This window comes from Vicugna pacos, chromosome 22 (genome assembly GCF_048564905.1).
Source record: "Vicugna pacos chromosome 22, VicPac4, whole genome shotgun sequence".
Taxonomy (NCBI): domain Eukaryota; kingdom Metazoa; phylum Chordata; class Mammalia; order Artiodactyla; family Camelidae; genus Vicugna; species Vicugna pacos.
Genome location: NC_133008.1, coordinates 25,116,857 through 25,137,557, shown reverse-complemented (window position 1 = coordinate 25,137,557; position 20,701 = coordinate 25,116,857). Strand labels below are relative to the sequence as shown.

The window sequence follows — 20,701 nt, the reverse complement described above, 5'->3', positions numbered from 1 at the left end:
TTAGCCTGCCTCACTTCCTCCACTGTCAACACCCCATCACCTCCCCTTGCCCGATCATGGCCCGATCTCCTCCATCTCCCAGGTTCTGCCCAGACCCCTTCAGCCAGAGGGATCCAGCTAAGATATAAAACATATTATGTGGCTCCTTAGCTCCAAACTTCCCGAAGGGTTCTTCTCCCTCACAAATAAATTCCCAAGTTCTCACCTGAACACACAAGGTTCTGCCTATAATCCAACTACACTCCTCACTCAGCCAGCTCCAGTCACAGGGGCCTCCTCACAGTTCCCCATGAGGGTCAGGCACTGTCCCTGTCTTCACCTGGCTGTTCACTACACAGGCTGGCTTCCTCACCTCCCTCAGGACCCTGATTAGATGTCAGCTAAACTAGACCCCTCTCTGCAGCCTTTATCCTGTGCTTCTTCACAATCACCTCACAAAATGGCTTCCCCTTTTTGTCTGTGTCTGTTTCCTTCTACAAGGCCAGGGAGCATGCATAGTCTGTTTCTGTTCACTGCAGTGGCTACAGGGCCCAGAAAAGCCCAGACATGCAGTAGGTGCTCAGTAAGTGTCTTCTGAAGAAACACACTGACAGCTTTGGCCCAGCCCCAATGGGATTGCGGAGACACTGAACAAAACACCCAACAGTGGGGGTGCACTCAGGGGTGGGTCTTGAGGAGAGTTCAGGCCTTCAGGAGGGGATGTGCCCCTGTTCTTCCCCACACCCCCGCATCCCTCCCTCACTGAGCCAGACCCAGGGTTTGGTAGATGCAGCACCAGCCAAGACGGGAGGGCTTATGTTAGATAGCGCAAAGAAGGCAAACCAAGCACACGGCTCCGGCACTAAGTCAAGTTCTTTACTTCCCAGAAGTGATGGCTAAAGGGGGGGGGCCAGAAGAGGAAGACCCAAAGAGCCAGAGAAAGGGAGGAGATGGGAAGAGCAGGGACAGTAAACCACTGTTCTATGAAGTCTCAGGAGGCAAGTGCTCAAGGTAAAAAAGAGTCCTGGAGAATCGGCCGCAGCTGCGGGAAGCATCTCGGTTTCCTTCTTGTGTATAAGTCCTTGGGGGAGAAAGGCTGCCGCGCTGCCGCTGCATTAAATAGTTATGTACATCGCAGAGAGTCCCAGGCCGTGGGCAGGCAGGGGAGGGGGTCATTTCACCAGGGGCCGAGTTTTATCATCATCGCCGCACTGGTGGGCTTTGTACTTTTTCACCTCTGCCATGTACTTGGCCCATGCATCACCTTTACTTGTTAATACCTGTAGTGGGGAGGGGAGACACACAGTGGGTTGGGAAGGGGATGCCAGGGAGGCCAGGAACCAGGGTCAGGAATGTCCTGAGACAGCTGACCCACCCACAGTATCAACCCAAAGGTCTGAGTAAAGATATGCAGTCAAGTTATCTGGGGACTTTGTTGAACGCCCTCCTCACCCACCAAGTACACCCACACAAGGCCCAGATACTGAAGAGGGAGGGACAGGGAACCTCGGCCAGGCGCTGAGGCTGGAGGGAAAAGGCAATGTGGGCAGCCCCCCACACCCGGCCAGCTCACCTCATCCTCCGTCTTCTGCTTCTTGGCTACTATTCCCGTCTTGAGGGCTAGTTTGTTCCCGCCTCTGCGCTTGCCCACCTGGGTGAAGGGACAGAAGACTGCAACGGTTACAGGAGCCGGGCCCGCCCTTGGCGGCGCTGAGGCCCACTACACCTTCCTAGCCCGGCCTGGTGGCCCGTCCCGACGCCGCGCCCAGCTCCGCCAGCCGGCCGACCTGCGCAGCAATCAGAGAGGAGCACACGCGACTCTTAGCACCTGCCCTGGGCCCATGATGCCCAGGCAGTCCTGAGCCCCAGCGCTGCCCTCCCAGGGAGCGAGAAGAATCCCCACTTTGGTGGGGACGAACTCTGTCCTCACTCCCCCCTAGTATGGACCACACAGGCAGCAAGAGCTTCCTTTATTGAGCACTTACTGTATGCTAAGCCCTGTGCCAAGTGCTTTGCTTTCCCCTTTCACTTTCAGTTACCTTATGATGAAGGAAGGTTACAACTCTCCCCGTTGTACAGACGAGGTAACATCTTTGAGAAGAAGCCTGCACCCTGGATCACGCTGACAGCAAACAATGGAGCTGAATTCAGGGTCAGGTGTGTCTAAGCCACAGAGCAGAATTCTTAACCACCAAGCGACACTGTTCCCCTACACCTAACCTGGCCTCTTCGAGGGTGCTCTCGCTATGGGCCCTCAATGAACAAACAAAAAAGTCAGTGACAACGACTGCTGTTCCCACTCATAGAGGGGCACTCGGCCTCCACGCAGTTCTCATACTAGCCCAGGTCCTGCCACTTCCCCTTCCTCAAACAGAAGTCAAACTCTGAACTTTCATCCTGGTCCTCTATTTTCTCCTATAGACAGAAGGTTTCTTGTGCCCCAGGGACTGCAACAGGCTTTACAGACGTCCCATCTCCACCCCAACCAGGCATTAAGTGACCTGCTAGGACTATTTGCACATTCATTTTTGACACATGAAGAAACTCCACCCCCAGTCCGTTATTCTCAGGTCAACACTTTTTTTCTCCACACCACAGGAACTTGCTCCCAACACCAGAGACAAAGCAAGCTCAGAGGTGACAATATATGTGCCACTTCTTTAGCCTAGAATTTCTCAGTTTCATAGTAATGACATTCTCAACTGCGTCCTTTTCGTTGGGGGGAGGCAGGGGAGGGTTGTTCTGGGCATTGTAGGACGATGAGCAGCATCCCTGTCCTCTACTTATAAATGTCAGTAGCACCCCCTCCCCCAGTTCTGACAACCAAAAATGTCTCCAGATTTTGCCAAATGTGGGGATAGGGTGGGGGGAATCGTCTCCTATTGAGAACAACTAGTTTAGCCCTTCCTATAAGACAGGCCTGGTGCTAATCACATCAGAAGATGCGATGATGTCTATTTTTGCAAGCAGGGAAAATGAGGTTAGGCCAGCTCAGACGCTCCAGGAAAGCAGCGATGTCTGTCGTGTTCAACAAGGCATATCCATCACCTAGCACAGTGCCCAGCACGAGGTAAAGTGCTCAATAAATGGACACTAGACGAATGAGACTCAGGGAAGTCAAGTAAGTCTAGGGTTACAGAGTAAGCACCCCAAGTCTCTCATCCACACAGCTCAGACACACTCCAGACTTTAATTTGTCCCCCGTCCCCATAGTGGGAAATGATCCCAACATCCAAAGTTCAAACAGGAATCCTTGCATCCTGGTTTCCCCACCCCCGGAGCGCTGTTTCAGTGGAATTCCCCCCAGCTCCTAGTTCTCCCAGACAGGCTCCGGGGGTCCCCACCTCTGCCCCAAGACCTCTCTCGTCGGGAATCCAGGTTCCACATCCTCAGCGGGTGACCCGGACGGCCCCCTCATCGGGGCCAGAGGGTGGACCTGGATCCCGATCCCCTTTCTCGAGCCCGATTCCCCCTGCCAAGGAATGCCCTGGCGCCCGCCCCCACCCCCGCGGCTCCTTACGAAGCTGAGCGTGGGGCCCGGGCCGCCCTTCCTCTTCGGATCCCCGGGACCCGCGGCGGCGGCGGTGGCCGGCTGGTCGGGTCGCTGCGGGCCCGGGGGCGGCTCCTCCTGCCGCTGCCGCTGCTCCTCCTCCATCTTCCGCTTGAACAGCTCCAGGAAGCTGCCGTCGTTGGCAAACAAGTTTACGCCACCCGACACCGGGCTCGAACCTGCGCCCGACACTTCATCATCCCCACTCTCAGGCGACGTCCCAGGCCCCGATTCAGCCCATCGGCTCCCGCCGCCGCCGCCGCCCGCGGTGCCTGGCGCCTCCCGGCTCGGAGGCTCCGCCCGTCTCCCTCGGGCAGCCATTTTGTCGCCAGGTACCGCGCAAAGGACTCCGGGAAGGCCGCTCCAGCCCCGCGCTTGGCTCCTGACTTGCCTCGTCCCGAGCAACGCATGCTGGGAAGACCCGTCTGGCCCTCAAGCGTCCGCAGTGGGGGCGGGGCTCGAGGGACCGGGCGAATGAGGAGTAAAGCCTGACGTTGCGCGCAAGCTGGCAGACGCCCCGCCCCGCCCAGTCCCGCCGCGCCCGGCTCCGCCCCGCCCCGCGGGTTTTTATAACCCAGCCAGACACCCGCAAGCGTTACGCAGACATGGTCTCCACCGGAACGAGACTGTCGTCTGGCCCTGAGGCGGTAGCTGCCTCTCGAAGTGAGGTTCCCTCTTGGGACTGGGTGGGTATTAGCTTTTAAGGGATAGAATCCCCTTCTGGCACCAGGGATAATCTCAGTAAGGGGAACGACTCTGTCTGAGGCTTTGGGTTCACCTGACACCTCGGAACCTAGGTCCTTAACTAAAGCTCAAGGGCATATCTCCCCTGGGCCCTTAGAATAAAAATGAGGGTGTCTCTGGGTTGGGTACCTGTCTCTGGGATGGAGCTTTCACTTGGGAATGAAAACACATGTGGATCTATGGAGCTGGGATTCCCATCTGAAAATCAGGGTATTACTTTGTGTACTAGAGGCCAGAGATAATTCTAGGCTGGAGTCGCCATCTAAAGTCCGCCAAGGGCCTGGGACCCAGCATGTATTCCTGCGCAGGGCAGAGGTTCAAACAGGGAGCTGGCTGAACTCGAGTCTCCGCTCTAACAGGGAGCAAAGTGGAAGGAGTTTTTCGGGAATAGAACCTTTTCTACGACAAGGAGCGCAGTTACATTTGTCCCTGCCATGACCTGCCCTGACCTGCCCTGCATGGGGGCTCAGGGCTCACCGGATAAGGATCTGCAGACCTGGCCCACACTGGAGTCGGTCTTCCTCTAACCCACTTACAGACCCAGGACCTGTCTGTCTCTAGTCAACTGATTGGTTCGCTTATGATTGGTTTGCGTCAGGGGCCCAGTGGCTTCCAGCCAATTGGATAACAGAAGAGACGGGCCTGGAGGCGGTGTAGTTACCCAATTTGGAGAATAGGGGGGAAAATGATGGACATGAAGTTGAGCCTATGTAGTCAGGTCAGGGTGGACCTCAGATCTAACTTCTTGGAAAGGGCATGGAACGGGTGTTTGGCCGGTTGCTAAGGGAAGATTGGCGGCTACCAGGACGTGAGAGTGATTGGTGAAAGTAAGAAAAGATGTAGCCAATGAAAGGAGTGCTGCGAGAGTTAGGGCCCAATCCGTGAAGGGGAGTAACCTGGGGCGTACCAATATGTTAATTAGGCAGGGGGAGTCTTTGAAAAAATAAAGACAAGAGGCTGATAAGGTGAACCTTGGAAGGGGAGGACATTGGAAATATAGCATCTAATAGCTCCTAAAAATTAGACCTTGAGAAAATTAATTCAAGCTTCTAGTCTTGATGGGTTTGTGATAGGAAATTTCCCCTGTAGGTGCTCTGCATGGTGCGCTCCGCTTGATCACGTGAGCCGGTTCCAAGATGGCGGCTGGGGTGGCCGGGTGGGGGGTTGAGGCAGAGGAGTTCGAGGATGCACCTGATGTGGAGCCGCTGGAGCCCACGCTTAGCAACATCATCGAGCAGCGCAGCCTTAAATGGATATTCGTCGGGGGCAAGGGTGGCGTTGGCAAGACCACCTGTAGGTGAGGAGATTGCGGCGGGAGCTAGGAAACGGGTGGGATGTACCACCGGGCGAAGGGGAGGCCAAGGACCGGGTCTTCCCGCACCAGCCGGGCAAGAAGGCTGGGCCGGGATCTTCCGGGTTGTACTCTCTGGAAGTTACCTGGAAATGGAAGATACCTCCTGAATGCAGGCCCGGCACCCTCAGGTGGACCATCCCTGTTGGGACTCAAGGGCTGAACCACACTGGAGCCAGCGCACAGCAGCCGGTAGAGCACTTAGATGTCCCAGTCAGGTGGACTGTATGTAGCAGGGTGAGCTCAGAATAGAGGGAGGGGCACCGGGGCAAACTATCCTAGTCTAATGAACCTTGCCATTCTATGCCCACGTGGGGAAAGAGGTGGAAGGTGAGGAAGAGGGCACTTGATCAGACTACCCCAGTCATCTAGGAGGAGGGGGAGGGGTCCCTGGGGCAAATTACCCTAGATAAGTGGACTGAACCATCGAGTTTAGTAGGAGATGCAGAGGATCCCGTAGCTTAGCGTAGAGGGAGGGGGCACAGGGTCAAGCTATGCTGGCTGGACAGCTGGACCATGCCACTTTGTGCCAGCAAGGAAGCAGGAATCAGGCCAGACCAACACATTCAGCTGAACCTTATCACTCTAGCCAGTTGAACCGGTCAGTACGTGAGGTCTGAGAGGGTCCCTCTGTAGGGATTGAGGCTTGATCCCACAGTTATCCATTCTCTCAAGACCCTTGCTGATCCAGGTCCCCTGCTTCAGGGACAGTTCATCTCCCCTTGCAGACCTAGGGACCAGAGCCTGACCCTTCACTCTCCACCTTTTGACCTTTCCCTCGCCCAGCTGCAGCCTAGCAGTCCAGCTGTCCAAGGGGCGGGAAAGTGTTCTGATCATCTCCACCGACCCAGCCCACAACATCTCCGATGCATTTGACCAGAAGTTCTCCAAGGTGCCTACCAAGGTCAAAGGCTATGACAACCTCTTTGCCATGGTGAGTGCAGCAGGGCTCAGCCTCCCACCCCCTCACCCCCACACCAGCTCTGGCAAAGGCACCTTCAGCCCTTTCCTGTGAACACCCAGCATCAGCGACCATGTCCTGCCCATGCTACATTCTCTGTCTCTCCACTTTCAACCCTTTTTCAACATACCCACAGGGGAATGAGTGAGGAATGTTTGTGGAGCAGAAAAGAGGCCAGAGCAACTGGAGCTTAGTGAGCAAGGGGAGGGGAGGGAAACATCAGTCAGGACCACATGGTGTAAGACCTTGCAGGCACTGGGAGCAGTTTAGCTTTGTTTCCAAGTTTAATGGGAAGCTGTCTGTCTGAAGCAGAGTAATGTCATGACCAAATTCATTTTTCAAATAGTTCCCTGTAGCCACCATGCAAGACTGAATTGTAAGTCAAGGATGGAAGAAGCAAGGAGACTGGGACAATGACCAGGCTAGAGATAATGGCAGCCCAAACTTTGGGGTGGGGAGGGGGAAGAAGTGGTCAAATTTGGGATGTATTTTGGAATTAAAGCAATTTGACTGCTTGGTTGTGATAGGTGAGGGAAAACAATGGAGTAAGTACATCTCTTAGGTGGTTCCCTGGGTACCTGAGTTGGGGAAGACTGGGAGAAAAAGAGGTTCTGTAGGCAAAGATTAGGAATTTCACTTGGCCACAGTGAATCCAAGGTGCACACTGGTCATCCAAGTGGAGATATCAGGACAGTGACTTAGTTATGGGAGCCTAGAGCTCAGGGGAGGTTGGCATTGATTTGGGAGTCGTTGACCCAAGGGTGTTATTTAAAGTTGTGTGAGTGGAAGAGAGAGTTAGAGAACAGAGAGGCCAAGAAATAGCCCAGGGGCACATCAGTATTTAGGGTCCACTGGAGGAAGAGGAAGTGAAGTGAAGGAGCCTGGTGAGGTGGGAGGAAAGCCAGAGAGTATGGGCTCCTAAGCTCCAGGAGGACAAGAGCAGAAAAGTTGTCAGCTTCAGCAGGTACTTCAGTTTTAAGCAGATCACCCAGGGAACAAGGACAAAAGCCTGCGTGGAGTGGACAAGCTGACGTGGAGACAGCGATCACTCTGATGGGAGCTGAGAAATGAGCGAGGCCATCGCTGGAGGGAGAAGGGAATGAGGATTAAGGAGGGCTTTTCTGAGAAAGGAAAGGCTGCAGCATGTTTGTTTGCCAATGCAAATGCTCCAACTGGGAGGGACAAGTGCTGCTGTAGGAGGGAGTAAGGATGCGGGCAGAGGATGGGCCTCAGGCCGGGGGGGGGGGGGGGGGGTGCTCTCTCCAGCATACAGACCCAGGACTTGAGCTCTACCAGGGTCAGAGACTTGGAAGAAAGGTGGGGAGACTGGGAGAGAAACGAGGGTATTGGCAGCCAGTGGCTTTGTTTTCTCATTGAGGCCTCAGCAAAGAGTGAGGGGTGGATGGGACAGAAGGGGTTTGAGGAGGAAGAAGATGTGGCATAAATACTCCCAGGGGGGATTGTCCGGCTCGTCAAGTGCCCTTTAGAAATAAGTGTTCAGGAAGGGAGAGCAAGGTGGTCAGATTTGGGATGTATGTCAACTGTGTTCCCCTGATATTCATCTCGGGGCAGCCGTGCCAGCGATCTGGGAATGACCAGCTTGGGGATTTTGCCAACCACAGAGGGAAAAGGGAGTGTTTACAGAGGAAGCCTGTGGAGCCTGAACTTGATAAGGGTGCCAGCCAAGAGGGACACTGACAGTGAACTGGAGGACAGGGGTGTGGGGATGAGGTGGCCCAAAGAGGTTTAGAATAACAGGAGGTGAGGAGGCTGGGGTTGGGAAGTGGAGTGTGGGAGCTCAGAGGTGGCCCACTGACCAGGAATAACCCATTAAGGGAGTGACTGGGAGGGGTGGTGATGAGTAGACATTCTTCTGCAGGGAAATGACCTCTGAGACCAGGGAATTGAGGGCTTCCCCACAGGACCAGTGATGTCACCAGAAAGAGGTGACTTGGGTGGAGATAGAAAGAGAGGTAGTGAGTGCAGGATGGATCAGAGACTCCAGGCTTGATCATCCCTTCATGGATTCTACATCCATGTGGAGGACCTACTATGTGCCATACACTTGCAGGCATTGGAGACATGGCAGTGAACAAGAATGGAAAAATCCCTGCCCTTCTGGGGCTGGCATCCTGGTTAGGGAGACAGGCAAGAAACGTGATAAGTAAACCATGTGAGGAGAGGCCAGATGTTAAGAAGAAAGGAAGGCAGGGCAGTGGAGATCAGGGCTGCACTCTTAGATTGGATGGTCAGGGAAGACTCACATTAGAGGAATGATATGGAAGAGGTCACAGGCCCAGGTCAGGGAACAGCCAGTGAAAAGGCCCCACAGTGGGCTTTGGCTTCCCTCTGGGGCGCTGAATACAGTTTGCGATTTTCCACCTGCTGGTGAAAGGGTTTGACATTCGGTGCCACCACATGAGACCTTAAGTGCCCAAGGGAGGGTCTTGGCACCTTGGAGTCTCCCCGCCATGACCTGACGAGGGGCTGTGCTCAGGGCACTCCACAGGCTCCCTCGGGCCCCGTGCCTAGGCTGGAAGAATCCAGCCACAGCAGCCTGAGTCTTGACCCCTTGGCCCCCAGGAGATTGACCCCAGCCTGGGCGTGGCAGAGCTGCCAGACGAGTTCTTTGAGGAAGACAACATGCTGAGCATGGGCAAGAAGATGATGCAGGAAGCAATGAGCGCCTTCCCAGGCATCGATGAGGCCATGAGCTATGCAGAGGTCATGAGGTCAGGCCCGGTGCAGGGCGCGGGCCTCCTGGGGCTGGGGTGGGAGATGGGGGCAGAGCGGGCCTGATCATTTCCCCTGATCTTCCTGCAGGCTGGTGAAGGGCATGAACTTCTCAGTGGTGGTGTTTGACACGGCGCCCACGGGCCACACGCTAAGGCTGCTCAACTTCCCCACCATTGTTGAGCGGGGACTTGGCCGCCTCATGCAGATCAAGAACCAGATCAGCCCATTCATCTCACAGGCAGGCAGGGCCCCAGGGCATCCAGGAGTCCCTTGAGTCAGATGGACCCTCGGCTCCCTAGATGTGCAGCAGCAAAGGCCTGCCCCGTGTACCCTTCTCAGTTAGTGCTCCCCAGTGGGTGGGGTGGATCTTCACTAGGGGAGGGGGAGGGACTGTTCTCCCCTTCTCCACAGCACTCAGTGTCCCTGTCTCTGCCCTCTGAGTGCCCCAGACAGAGCTTGAAAGGCCGTATCTCAGAGCAAGATACCCTGGGTTCATATGCTCTGCACCTGGTGTGACATGGCTGTGTGACTTCAAGCAAGTCACTTCACCTCTCTGGGCCTTCTCTGTCAAGTAGAGAGCATGCAAGTGCCCCCGTGGATTATTAATGGCATGACATGACAACCCGGATGCCCCTACACTCCTGTACACCACTGCCACCACCCTGGTCACGTGTGCTCCCCACTTAGGCCTCAGGTAGTAACATTTCTGGAGCACTCAGCATGTGCCAGGCACTGTTCTGAGCACATGATGTGTCGTAGAGTGCCCCAGCTCTACATGTGGGGAAACAGGCTCTAGGAGGTCAAGCTACCTAGCCACAGTTTCACAGAAATGGCCTAGCTAGGGTTTGACCCCTGTGCTCTGCTCAAGGGCACACACCTTTAACCACAGAGCAGTGTCAGGGGTCGTCCCCCAGGTGTTCAGGGAGCCCAATGCAGGGAGTGTCATAGGCCACAAGTAAACCGCGAGCCCTCACACATCCTCCCCACAGATGTGCAACATGCTGGGCCTGGGAGACATGAATGCAGACCAGCTGGCCTCCAAGCTAGAGGAGACGCTGCCTGTCATCCGTTCCGTCAGCGAGCAGTTCAAGGACCCTGTGAGTTGCAGTCCTAGAGGGCAGTGAAAGGCTCCGGGGAAGGGGACAGGGCTGAGACCTGCCCCTCACTGTCCTCTCCGGCACCCTGCAGGAGCAGACAACCTTTATCTGTGTGTGTATCGCCGAGTTCCTCTCGCTGTATGAGACGGAGCGGCTGATCCAGGAGCTGGCCAAGTGCAAGATTGACACACACAACATCATCGTCAACCAGCTCGTCTTCCCTGATCCTGAGAAACCCTGCAAGATGTGTGAGGCCCGCCACAAGATCCAGGCCAAGTACCTGGACCAGGTGCGTACACTCACCCTCCTGCTCGCCCTCAAACCTCTGACCCTGGAAGCCAAGGCGCTGCTGGCTTTTTACTATATTCTCTGACCTTTGGCTCCACCCCACCTTCTGATTTCTCTGCCCCAACTCCCTGCCCTTCACTCCCACTTCAGACCTGATTCTGGCCTTCAAAGACTATGGCTGGCCTGGCCTGGGCACCTCTGACCCTGGGAAGTGGGAAGTCCAGCCCGGTGGTCACTGACCTCTCTGGCACCACTCCTACCTATGACCCTGTGAAGCCCTTGCTAATACTCTCCCCCTGACTCTGGAAGACCCCCAGCCCTCCCTGTGGCCCCCTGACTGCTGCCTTCTGCCCTCTGCCCCGGCTGCAGATGGAGGACCTGTACGAAGACTTCCATATTGTGAAGCTGCCACTGCTGCCCCATGAGGTTCGGGGGGCAGACAAGGTCAACACCTTCTCTGCTCTCCTCCTGGAGCCCTACAAGCCCCCTAGCGCCCAGTAGCACCAACACCAGCCCCAGCCGCTGCCAATTCATACCCACCCTTTACCCTCCCGGGGCAGAGTTTGCACAGAGTTCCCCCGTAGTACAGGGGGAGCCACTTGGGGGGTGGGAGGCGGGGAGGGGGTCTTTTCCCCCTGGTGGGGCTGGGGGAGCTCCCCCCCACCTCTCCCCGCCTCTCCCTTCTCAATAAAATGATCTTAAACTACTGTGGATGTTATACAGAGGGGGCTGGGGCTTAGCACCTCCATGTACAGATGCACAGGTTGTACACTGCACAAAGATGTCACACCCAGAGAGGCATTTTAGAAGGAGGGTTCTTCAGTCGAGGGGTGCCTTTTCCTAGCTCTGCATGGATAGGGGTGTCCTTTGGGGCTGTAAAGCCCAGAGTAGAAGAGAGGGGCATCAGCCCACTTCTTTCAAAGCTCAGAGCGTGGGAACTGGGAGGCCCCTTGGCCAGCCCCAGGCTGGTGGGGAGCGGATTAGGCCGGCAGTGGGCCCAGCACTGCCTGCTGTTTGATTTGGGAATTAGTGGGCGCCCTGGGCAGAGCCTGGGCCTGCCAGACTGGGGATTAACAGTCTCCACGCCCCCATTCCTGTTCCATGGAATGGCATCAGCCCCTCCCAGCACAGGGCTACAACAGGGAGCTGATTAGAGGGCAGGATGACAAAAGACTCAGGATGGAGGGGCCCTGAAGTCCTGTCCTGACCCCAGAGCCATCTCTGAGTGGCCTGCAGCATGTCTGAGCTTCAGTCTCTTTATTCCTGAAATGGAGACCTTAGTGTGGCTGTTCAGGGAGCCATGGCACAAATTCACCTGACCCTGGAAGGGTTAGCAACCCAGCCTGAAAGACACCTAGCATTCCCACCCACCTCCCCTGCACTCCTCGCTCTGCCAGTTCCTGGACAGTCACTGTCATCCCGACTTGAGTGACCCAGGACTGGCATGACCTTGGGGATTTGCAAGTTCCAAGCCAGAGCTGGATGGGGGTGGGGGTTGAAAGGGGAGACCTGAGGACACGCATGAGTCAGGAAGTGGTGTTCAGACAGTGCACACCCAGGGTCTGGGCGTGCCAGGGTGTGCGCATGAGGGGAACCCAGTCACGAGCCTAGACGTGTCCCTCACTCCACCGGGTGTACGTGAGCCGGTGTGGGCACGTCCACGTCAGGGTGGTGTTTGTAAACACATGGCAGTGTGGCCCATGTTAGGACCACAGGCTCCAAGGCAAACTTCCTGGGTTCAAATCCCAGCTGTGCCATGAATGGGCTGTGTGTCATCTGAGCCTCAGTTTCCCTACCTCTATGGTGGAATAACACGAGCAGGGACCTCACAGTCCTGCTTGTAAAGGACTCGACGAGATGAAGTAGGTAACGCCTTTACAACAGCCCCAGGCACGTACCTGCCAAGGAGTGTTTGTTATTATTCACTGGTACAATTATTAAGCATGTGAACTAGCCCGGGCAACCGGCCCCCGCCCCAGCAGGGGTCCAGCCATCAGAAGTGTGTGAGGACACTGTGAGCTGGGGGAGGGGAGATGGGCATGGGGGTGGAGGGGAGAGCTGGTTGCAGTGCATGAGGCTACATCCAAGGCAGTAGGGGCCTCTGGTCAGGTATGGAGCCCATCAACTTGAAGCCTGTCCTCTCCCCAGTTCCCGTAGCCAGGAGCAACACCCTTCACCTTTTATAGGCTGTCCGGCAGCTGGACAGCGGAGACATGGGTCTGAGGACGGCCAGCCTGGGCTGGTTCCTAATTACCCCAGGCAGGGCAGACACCTGCCACGTTAGGAACACAGCGTCCTGGCTGGCCGGACCTTGGGGTGGGGTCGAGCAGAGCCATGTGCACTCCTGGTGCTGGGGTGGACTTGAGAGGTTCAGGGGCACCCCAGGACATCCCTCTTGGGGCTGGAACCCTGAGCCTCCACCCCTTGCCACACGGGGCTATGCATTCAAAGTTGAGAGTGGAGGACAGCTTGTGCCAGGCTAGAGTGCCGCCTTTGTAGGTGTGTCTGTGAAGGGAGAACATCTGTCCTGTATCCATGCCAAATGTGGGGACAAGGTTTGTGTCCCTAAGCCTGCCTGTTCATGACAGTGTTGAAAGAGTCTGAGACTGGGGGGGGGTGCCTGCGAGCTGCAGTGAGGGGGCTTTGGGAAGGGTGTGTCTTATGTACTGATGTGCAAATAAATGCAGGTGAGTTTCCTGAGGGGTGATGGCATGATCCATCTGAATGTGACCCTCTGGGTCTGTGGGACTTTGGGGAGGGGTGGATGTTGTATGAATGTGTCTTTGCAATATTGGCAAATCTAAGGGACCACCAGGACCCGGCTCTGACCTCAGGATTGTATGCTGTTGTGCTGAGGGCAGGTAGTCCTGCATCTGGTGTATGACTACAGGTGCATTTTTGTGCAGGGAAGATTGGGAATAAATGTGTGCTACCCCTCTCTGCGTGACGGTGTGTGGCTGCCTGTGTGAAGGAGTTCTGGGGTCGGGGTGGGGTCTGTACTTGGCTGGCTGTGTGGCCTTGAGTGTGTCTTTGTTACATAGTATGATCATGAAGGAATTCAGGGCTCCTGGGTCCCTGCCACTGTATTCCTCCTGGATGGCTGGAGCACTGTGTGGGTGGGTGCCTGAGAGCTGAAAGCCTGGTGGGTTAGGGTCCATCTGCCTTATATCTGCATATTGGTTGGGGGGTGCAGTAGGGCTAAGAGCCTCTTGTGTCACTCCGGAAGTCTTCATGACAGTGTGCACTGCTTGCTGGGTCCCATGGTTGTAGGAGGCTGTTGAGGAAAGCTGAATTTGTGTCTGGGTCTATGGTGTGTTTCTGTGTGCACCCCTGTGAGTACGAGTGACCCAGCCTCACTGAGCAGTGTGTGTGTATGTCTGGGGCTAGTAAGAAGAGGGTTCCTGCCCCCTCCCCCAGCTCCTGTCCAGGATTTCTTAGATCAGCCAGTGACTGACTGAGAAGGACAGGGAGGAGCAAGGGAGAACAGGGTGAATTCCCCACCCCCATCCCCCCAGGTAACAAACTGATGAGACTTCTTCAAACAAAATTCTGAGGCTGCAACTGAGGGGGGAGGGCCAGGGAGGGGCCACCCACGCCTACTCCCCAGCCCCCTCCCTCACAGAATCTGGCTTCAGCCCCACCCAACACTGAAGCCACCTGCCCGTCCTGTCTGTCCCTGAGTGTCCCTGCACCAGCCACCAGGTGAGAAGAGCCCAGGCCTGGGGGAATAGGGACCCCTGAGGACAAGTGGACCTGCTGGCAAGAATCTCTCTGAGTTCACAGGGTTGGGTGTGCAGGGTTTAGAAGGCTAGAGGGGAATGGACAGGGGAAAGGTCAAGGTGGATCCAGGAATAAAAGGAAGGGGCAGAGCAGGGGCAGAGCCTGGGCAGAGCCTGGGCAGTTAAGTGGGAGGGAGATAGGCTGGGGCAGCTGTGCAGGAGAGGGAGCCAGCCTGAGGCTGTAGGAGACCTGGAGACAGGGACTGGAGTTTGGAGGGCTTCAAAAGGAAGTGCATGGTGGGGAATGGGCAGGGACTGGGTAAGGGGAATGGGCGGAGGGAAGGCAGAAGCGGGACTGAAGGGAGGGGAATTAGGGTGGGAAGTCAGTTGGAGCCCCAGGAACCTACAAACTGAGGCGCTGGGGATTTAGGGAGCTGGGGAGGCTGTAGGTGGAAAGGGGTATGGGATCAGACAGAGGGCAACTTAGGTAAACGTGGTGGACCTAAAGGTCTTGGGTGTGGAGGATGGATGGCGAGGGCCTGGGGAGGTCTGCTCAAGACGCTGGGACCAAAAGTCCAAGGAAGGGAGTGGCTTGCGAGAAGGGCCTTGGGGAGGAGGATGGGGGCTAAGGCAGGACTGAGCAGGTGGGAGGAGACGGGAACCTGAGCAAGGGCGCCTATGAGGAGGTAGCAGGGCGCTGAAGGGGACGCGGAGTTGTTGAGTCGGCCCCGCGCTCTCCACCCCCGCCCGCAGCCTCCAGCTCGGCCCCCTCCCGGTCCCCCATCCCTCGGCACACAGGCCCAGGTCCGGTCCAGTCCCCCCTCTTTTGGCTCCTCTGGCCCGGGGGCCGCGATGACAGTCACGTACACAGCCCGCGTGGCGAACGCGCGCTTCGGCGGCTTCTCGCAGCTGCTGCTGCTGTGGCGCGGGAGCATCTACAAACTTCTGTGGCGCGAGCTGCTCTGTTTCCTCGGGCTCTACATGGCGCTGAGTGCCGCCTATCGGTGAGGCAGCCCCCGGGTGGAGAGGTGCCCACCGGGGATGGGGGTGGGGGGCGGTACTGGGGAGGGTCCCTAGGCCTCCCCGGGAGAGGGCGCGGGAAGAGAGAGCTTCAGCTGGGGACTGGGGCTCGCCCGTGACCCCGCGTCCCCTCCCTCACAGCTTCGTGCTGACCCAAGAGCAGAAGCGCTACTTCGAGAAGCTCGTCATTTACTGCGATCAGTACGCCAGTCTCATCCCGGTCTCTTTTGTGCTCGGTGCGTTCGCGCTCCTGAATTCCTCATTCCCCAGATCCTGAGAAACCCACCGTCATTCATGCCTTTTGGAGATTTCCCATTCCTTCCTTTCTGAGACCCCTCTTAAATTCAATCCCCACAAATCCCCATTCTGCGTCCTTTATGCCAGGTATGGCCCTGATTCCCAAGACCTTGGATGTCACTTGGTCAGTGTGTCCCCTGAGATGCCCCAATGAGAGCTCCATGTCATCTACAGGCTTATCCCTGGCCACCTCAGGGACTCCCATCTGTGTATGCATGGGGTTATTATTGCTTCCCCTCACATGTCCTGAGCCCCAGGGACCCCTCCAAGGACCCTATATGACTCCATCCTCTCAAGTTCAGCCTGAGGGGCATTTCTCTGACAAGTCCTGGCCCTCTGTCCTCAGTGACTTCATGTGACCTCAGCCTTCCTCCTACCGTTCTGGGCCCACAAGGATAGGGTGACCATCCTGCCCCAGGCTCTCTGACTTATACCCTGTGCCCAACCTCATCACACATCCCTGGCTCAAGGGCTCCCTGTGGCCTTGGTGACAACCTGCCTGTGGACCCTGGGTCTCCACCTCTATACCAGGATCCCAGTCTCCCATCCCAAGTGACACCCAAGTAGCCAGGGTGACTCAGCTTTCACCAACCTCTGACCTCAGGGCTGGACCCCCAGGGTGTCCAGCATACCCCGTGTCCCTGATGCTGACCCTATGTCATTCCTCTTCTCTTGACCTGGGCCCCTACACCTCTGGCCTTAGTGTCCCAAATGAGCCCTCACCCCATTCCCGGCTTTCTGGTTCTCCCGCAGGCTTCTATGTGACGCTGGTGGTGCACCGCTGGTGGAACCAGTACCTATGCATGCCCATGCCCGACCCGCTCATGTGCGTGGTGGTCGGCACAGTGCACGGGCGGGACGAGCGTGGCCGCCTCTACCGACGCACGCTCATGCGCTACGCAGGGCTCTCTGCTGTGCTTATCCTGCGCTCGGTCAGCACCGCGGTCTTCAAGCGCTTCCCCACCATAGACCACGTAGTGGAGGCAGGTCAGGCTCTGGCCAAAAGGGGAAGGGGGAGGAGCGCAAGGACTGGGTGGGGGCAGGCCAAGTAACCCCCGACCTCGCCGCTCCAGGATTTATGACCCGCGAAGAGCGCAAGAAGTTCGAGAACCTAAACTCATCCTACAACAAGTATTGGGTGCCCTGCATCTGGTTCTCCAACCTGGCAGCGCAGGCTCGGCGCGAGGGCCGCATCCGCGACAACGGCGCCCTTAAACTGCTGCTGGAGGTGGGCTCGCCAGGTGGTCATTCATATAAAATACCAGGGTAAATATACCCCTCCCATCTTGGAGTTGTGTCACATCGCGGACTGCCGTGAACCTCCCACAAGGCGGATTCCAAGCACTTATCTAGCTGCCCTCGGGTGCACACTTATCTCTATGGGGTGGCTCCTCGGTGCATAGTGTCCCCTACCCCAGGTGTACACTCACCACTAAACACTCTCCCTGGAGTCCCTAGAAGCACACGCCCACTTCCCACCAGGTAACTACTCACCTCCATCCCAGGTACCCCTACATAATCCCCATGTGTGAGCTCACAATTCAGGCCCCCTCATGACCTGTATCTGCTACCAGGAACTGACTGTGTTTCGCAGCAAGTGTGGGATGCTCTTTCACTACGACTGGATTAGTGTACCTCTCGTCTACACCCAGGTAACCCAGCATGCCTTTTAATATCGCGTGTGAGAGGCCCTGGTGCGTTTGTCTCAAGAGAAAACTGAGGGCCATCTAAGACCCCATCACAGTGACTCCCAATCCTAGCCCTAGTCGCTCCATGACCCCTAAGACCCAGAGAACCCTGACTTGGCACTCTGCCCTGCCCTACCCCCAGGTGGTGACCATCGCTGTGTACAGCTACTTCCTGGCCTGCCTCATTGGTCGCCAGTTCCTGGATCCAGCACAGGGCTACAAAGACCACGACTTGGACCTGTTCGTGCCCATCTTCACCCTGCTGCAGTTCTTTTTCTATGCCGGCTGGCTCAAGGTGGGTGGGGCTCCGAGGCCAGAACTCCAGGGGTGGGGCGGAGAGGGATTCTCAGGGCCCCGCCTACCTCTCCCCTCTCCACTCAGGTAGCTGAGCAGCTCATCAACCCCTTCGGAGAGGATGACGATGACTTTGAGACCAACTTTCTGATCGATCGCAACTTCCAGGTGAGACTTCTGGGGTCCCAAAACGGCCCTGGCCCCACCGCTGCCAAGACAAGCCCAGGCCTTGCTCCTGAACCATCCTTCTTTGGTCACCACACTCCTATCCATCCTGAGAGGTCCATCCTGCGGTACCAGAGTTTTTCCATGCTCCAGACTTCCCCGCGTGCCCGCGCCCGCAGGTGTCAATGCTAGCTGTGGACGAGATGTACGACGACCTGGTCATGCTGGAGAAGGACCTGTACTGGGACGCGGCCGAGGCTCGCGCCCCCTACACGGCCGCGACCGCCTTCCTGATGCAGCAGCCCTCCTTCCAGGGCTCCACCTTCGACATCACGTAAGACAGTGGGTGGGCGGGGCCTCTTGGGGGCGGGGCTCATGACTGCGGGGAGTATCTGACCGAAAGGGCTGTGGGTGACGAGGACGAGGCTAAAAGCTACACCCTGGAGATTCGGGACAAAGAGCTAAAGTCTGTGAGGACTGAGACAGGGCAGGGGTCAGGGATCCGGGTTAAGGTCTGGGACCCGGCCACTAACTGAGAGCAGAGGTAAGGGTTGCGGTGTATGAAGATTGGATGGACCATAAGTGATACTAAAGGACACGCGGCAGAGCCACAGCTGAGCCTTTTTAGGCTTGAGTTTGAGCATAGCCAGAGACAGAGGATAAGGCTAGGCTCTCGGGTGAGGAGCCAAGGTCTTTTGAGATAAGTGGGACAAAGGGGTGGGTAGAGCCAGGAAAAGCAGTGTGCCTCGGTCCCAGCTCTGTTGATGAAGAGGGGTGAGGCCGCAGAGTTGACCCACTGTCTCTCCCGTAGGCTGGCCAAGGAGGATATGCAGTTCCAGCGGCCGGACGGCGTGGACGCGCCGCTGGTGGAAGCACACTGCGACTTCCTGCAGCGCCTCCTGCCAGTGGGCGCAGGCACGGCCCCAGGAGGCCTGCTGGGCCGGCGCCTGTCCTTGCTGCGCCGCAAGAACAGCTGCGTGTCGGAGGCGTCTACGACCGCCAGCTGCGCGTGCGCGGGCGCCCTCGACGGCTTGGCCCCGGAATGCGGTTGTGGGGACCCGCTGCTAGACTTAGGCCTGCGGGAGACGGAGCCTGAGCCTTCCACCGGCCCCGAGCCGCTCACTCTCGCACCTGCCCCCGCCCCCGTCCCCGGGCCACCTGCCGAGCCCTTCACTGTTGTGCCAATGCCCGGGTCCCGGGGGCCGGCTCCACCTTGGCTGCCCAGCCCCATTGGTGAGGAAGAGGAGAGTCTGTCCTGAGACCCTTGGACCCTGGATCCCCAACGACAGGGAATTAAGCCCCGACACCGACCGCAAGCAGTGGCTTGGGTCTGCATAAGCTGCTTGTGGACTCTGCCTTCTCGCTTCTTACCTGCCAGCTACCTGCGCTCCAGCCTTAGGTTTGGCACAGAGGCTTGGAGCGCCTCCTCTGAGCCAGGCACTGCACTAAGGGCAAAATGTTAGTGGTTTTTATTCAGCTTTTACCAGGCATTACGCTAAGTAAGCTTTGAGAATTCCTCCAGATTATTTGGCAATGCCCTGCCCACTTCTTTGCAAATTCTGCTCTCTGAAATGGCCCCATCTGAAGTAGGGGTGGCCCTTGGCTTTACTCATTCATTAATGTACAAATTACAGTCCCAGGACCACAGCTTCTTCCTGTCAGCCTTGATTTATGCTTCTGCAAGTGACCCCTCTGCCCCAAATCCCTGCACTCTGATACCCCTACAGTGCTCTAGGTCTTATATTAATCATATGTTGATGACTCCTGAATTTAGAAGTCCAGCCAGGACCCCTCCCCTGACTCTAGACCCAGAGAGCCAACTGCCTGCTCAACATCTCCACGTGGGGATCTCACGGGCATCTCCAACATAACATGCCCCCAAAACAGCTCCCTATTGGATCCCCACCTGTCCCAACCTGTCTGTCAGCTTTGTCCTTCCAGATGAGGCCAAACCCAGGGAGTCATCTTCAACTTGTCTCTTTCTTTCATCCCCCTTCCACATCAACTCAGTACCAAATCCCATCAGCTTGGTCTTCAAATTGTATCCAGAATCCAGCCATTTCCCATTACTCCAGGGCCTCCACCCAGGCCAAAACTGTCACTATCACCCAACCACCCATCTCGACTAATTAACTACACTCTGGTCTCTTAGCTCTGGCCCTACCATCCCCACAGTCTCTTCCTCCCATGGAAGCCAAAGGGAGCCTATGAACACTTAAATCAGGTCACATCAGTTGCTGCTTTGCTTAGAACCCTCTGTAGCTCCCACTTCACTTCGAATAAAAGCTAAAGTATTCCACACACTCCCATAAGGCCCTGAACAATCTCCCTGCTCTAAATTGTTCCCACTCTTCCTCTCACTCACTGCACTCTGGCTACAATAGCCTTCTCACTGTCTCTCTAACCCATGGAGCAAGGTCTCACCTCAGGGCCTTTGCACATCCCATTCCCTCTACCTGGACCACACTTCCCCAAATATATGCCACCGCCCTCACCTATGTCAAGTCTCTGCTTAAATTATGTCACTTCCTTGGTGAGGCCTCCTTTCCCGGCCATTTACTAAAAATCACCACCTCCTAAATCCACTTTCTGCCTCTCCATCACTTTGTCTGCTTTTTCTTGTTCTTTAGCACTTCTCATATCAAACTTTTATTTTATCTGTTTTGCTTATTATCTGTCTCCCTCCAATGAATTGACAGCTTCCTAAGGTAGGGAAGCTTTGTCTGAAGCTTCTTGAAAACCCAACATGCACATATATGGTTACACAGATACAAACATGATTCAAACCTCCTACTGGGTGCTATTAGTCACT

General features: G+C 56.4%; 3 protein-coding genes and 1 long non-coding RNA gene across 5 annotated transcripts; 2 read left to right on the top strand and 2 right to left on the bottom strand.

Annotated features, from left to right (window-relative positions):
* Positions 1-834: 834 nt before the first annotated feature.
* Positions 835-3,951, bottom strand: TRIR (telomerase RNA component interacting RNase). Its single transcript, XM_031689536.2, has 3 exons — positions 3,500-3,951; positions 1,553-1,630; positions 835-1,259 (listed from the first exon to the last, which is right to left on the bottom strand). Exons 1-3 carry the CDS (start codon positions 3,848-3,850, stop codon positions 1,152-1,154), a joined length of 537 nt encoding a protein of 178 aa, XP_031545396.1. The 5' UTR covers positions 3,851-3,951; the 3' UTR covers positions 835-1,151.
* Positions 3,952-4,088: 137 nt separating this feature from the next.
* On the top strand, positions 4,089-11,411 carry GET3 (guided entry of tail-anchored proteins factor 3, ATPase). 2 transcript variants are annotated; one of them, XM_006206246.4, is made up of 8 exons: positions 4,089-4,215; positions 5,363-5,570; positions 6,411-6,558; positions 9,169-9,317; positions 9,409-9,559; positions 10,311-10,418; positions 10,510-10,707; positions 11,076-11,411. In XM_006206246.4, exons 2-8 carry the CDS (start codon positions 5,410-5,412, stop codon positions 11,205-11,207), a joined length of 1,047 nt encoding a protein of 348 aa, XP_006206308.1. In that variant the 5' UTR covers positions 4,089-4,215; positions 5,363-5,409; the 3' UTR covers positions 11,208-11,411. The 2 variants fall into 2 exon arrangements, with proteins under 2 accessions (XP_006206308.1, XP_072803698.1); XM_072947597.1 differs by having other exon boundaries at positions 4,111-4,192.
* LOC140688456 (uncharacterized) lies at positions 5,235-18,210 on the bottom strand. Its single transcript, XR_012063171.1, has 3 exons — positions 17,793-18,210; positions 12,503-12,604; positions 5,235-5,710 (listed from the first exon to the last, which is right to left on the bottom strand). It is a non-coding gene; the product is annotated as an uncharacterized lncRNA (long non-coding RNA).
* On the top strand, positions 14,286-19,227 carry BEST2 (bestrophin 2). Its single transcript, XM_006206245.3, has 10 exons — positions 14,286-14,408; positions 15,179-15,429; positions 15,587-15,681; positions 16,496-16,729; positions 16,816-16,970; positions 17,317-17,394; positions 17,573-17,725; positions 17,812-17,892; positions 18,069-18,223; positions 18,701-19,227. Exons 2-10 carry the CDS (start codon positions 15,278-15,280, stop codon positions 19,146-19,148), a joined length of 1,551 nt encoding a protein of 516 aa, XP_006206307.1. The 5' UTR covers positions 14,286-14,408; positions 15,179-15,277; the 3' UTR covers positions 19,149-19,227.
* The last annotated feature ends 1,474 nt before the right edge of the window (positions 19,228-20,701 follow it).

Excerpts from the sequence above, each read along its gene's own strand:
- TRIR (XM_031689536.2), bottom strand. The coding sequence starts at position 3,850 with ATGGCTGCCCGAGGGAGACGGGCGGAGCCTCCGAGCCGGGAGGCGCCA. Across the intron at positions 1,631-3,499 it reads CGGGCCCCACGCTCAGCTTC|GTGGGCAAGCGCAGAGGCGG; the intron begins GTAAGGAGCCGC and ends CCCTTCACCCAG. Across the intron at positions 1,260-1,552 it reads AGCAGAAGACGGAGGATGAG|GTATTAACAAGTAAAGGTGA; the intron begins GTGAGCTGGCCG and ends TCCCCACTACAG.
- GET3 (XM_006206246.4), top strand. The coding sequence starts at position 5,410 with ATGGCGGCTGGGGTGGCCGGGTGGGGGGTTGAGGCAGAGGAGTTCGAG. Across the intron at positions 9,318-9,408 it reads AGCTATGCAGAGGTCATGAG|GCTGGTGAAGGGCATGAACT; the intron begins GTCAGGCCCGGT and ends ATCTTCCTGCAG. Across the intron at positions 10,419-10,509 it reads GCGAGCAGTTCAAGGACCCT|GAGCAGACAACCTTTATCTG; the intron begins GTGAGTTGCAGT and ends GGCACCCTGCAG.
- BEST2 (XM_006206245.3), top strand. The coding sequence starts at position 15,278 with ATGACAGTCACGTACACAGCCCGCGTGGCGAACGCGCGCTTCGGCGGC. Across the intron at positions 15,430-15,586 it reads GCGCTGAGTGCCGCCTATCG|CTTCGTGCTGACCCAAGAGC; the intron begins GTGAGGCAGCCC and ends CCTCCCTCACAG. Across the intron at positions 17,893-18,068 it reads TGATCGATCGCAACTTCCAG|GTGTCAATGCTAGCTGTGGA; the intron begins GTGAGACTTCTG and ends CCGCGCCCGCAG.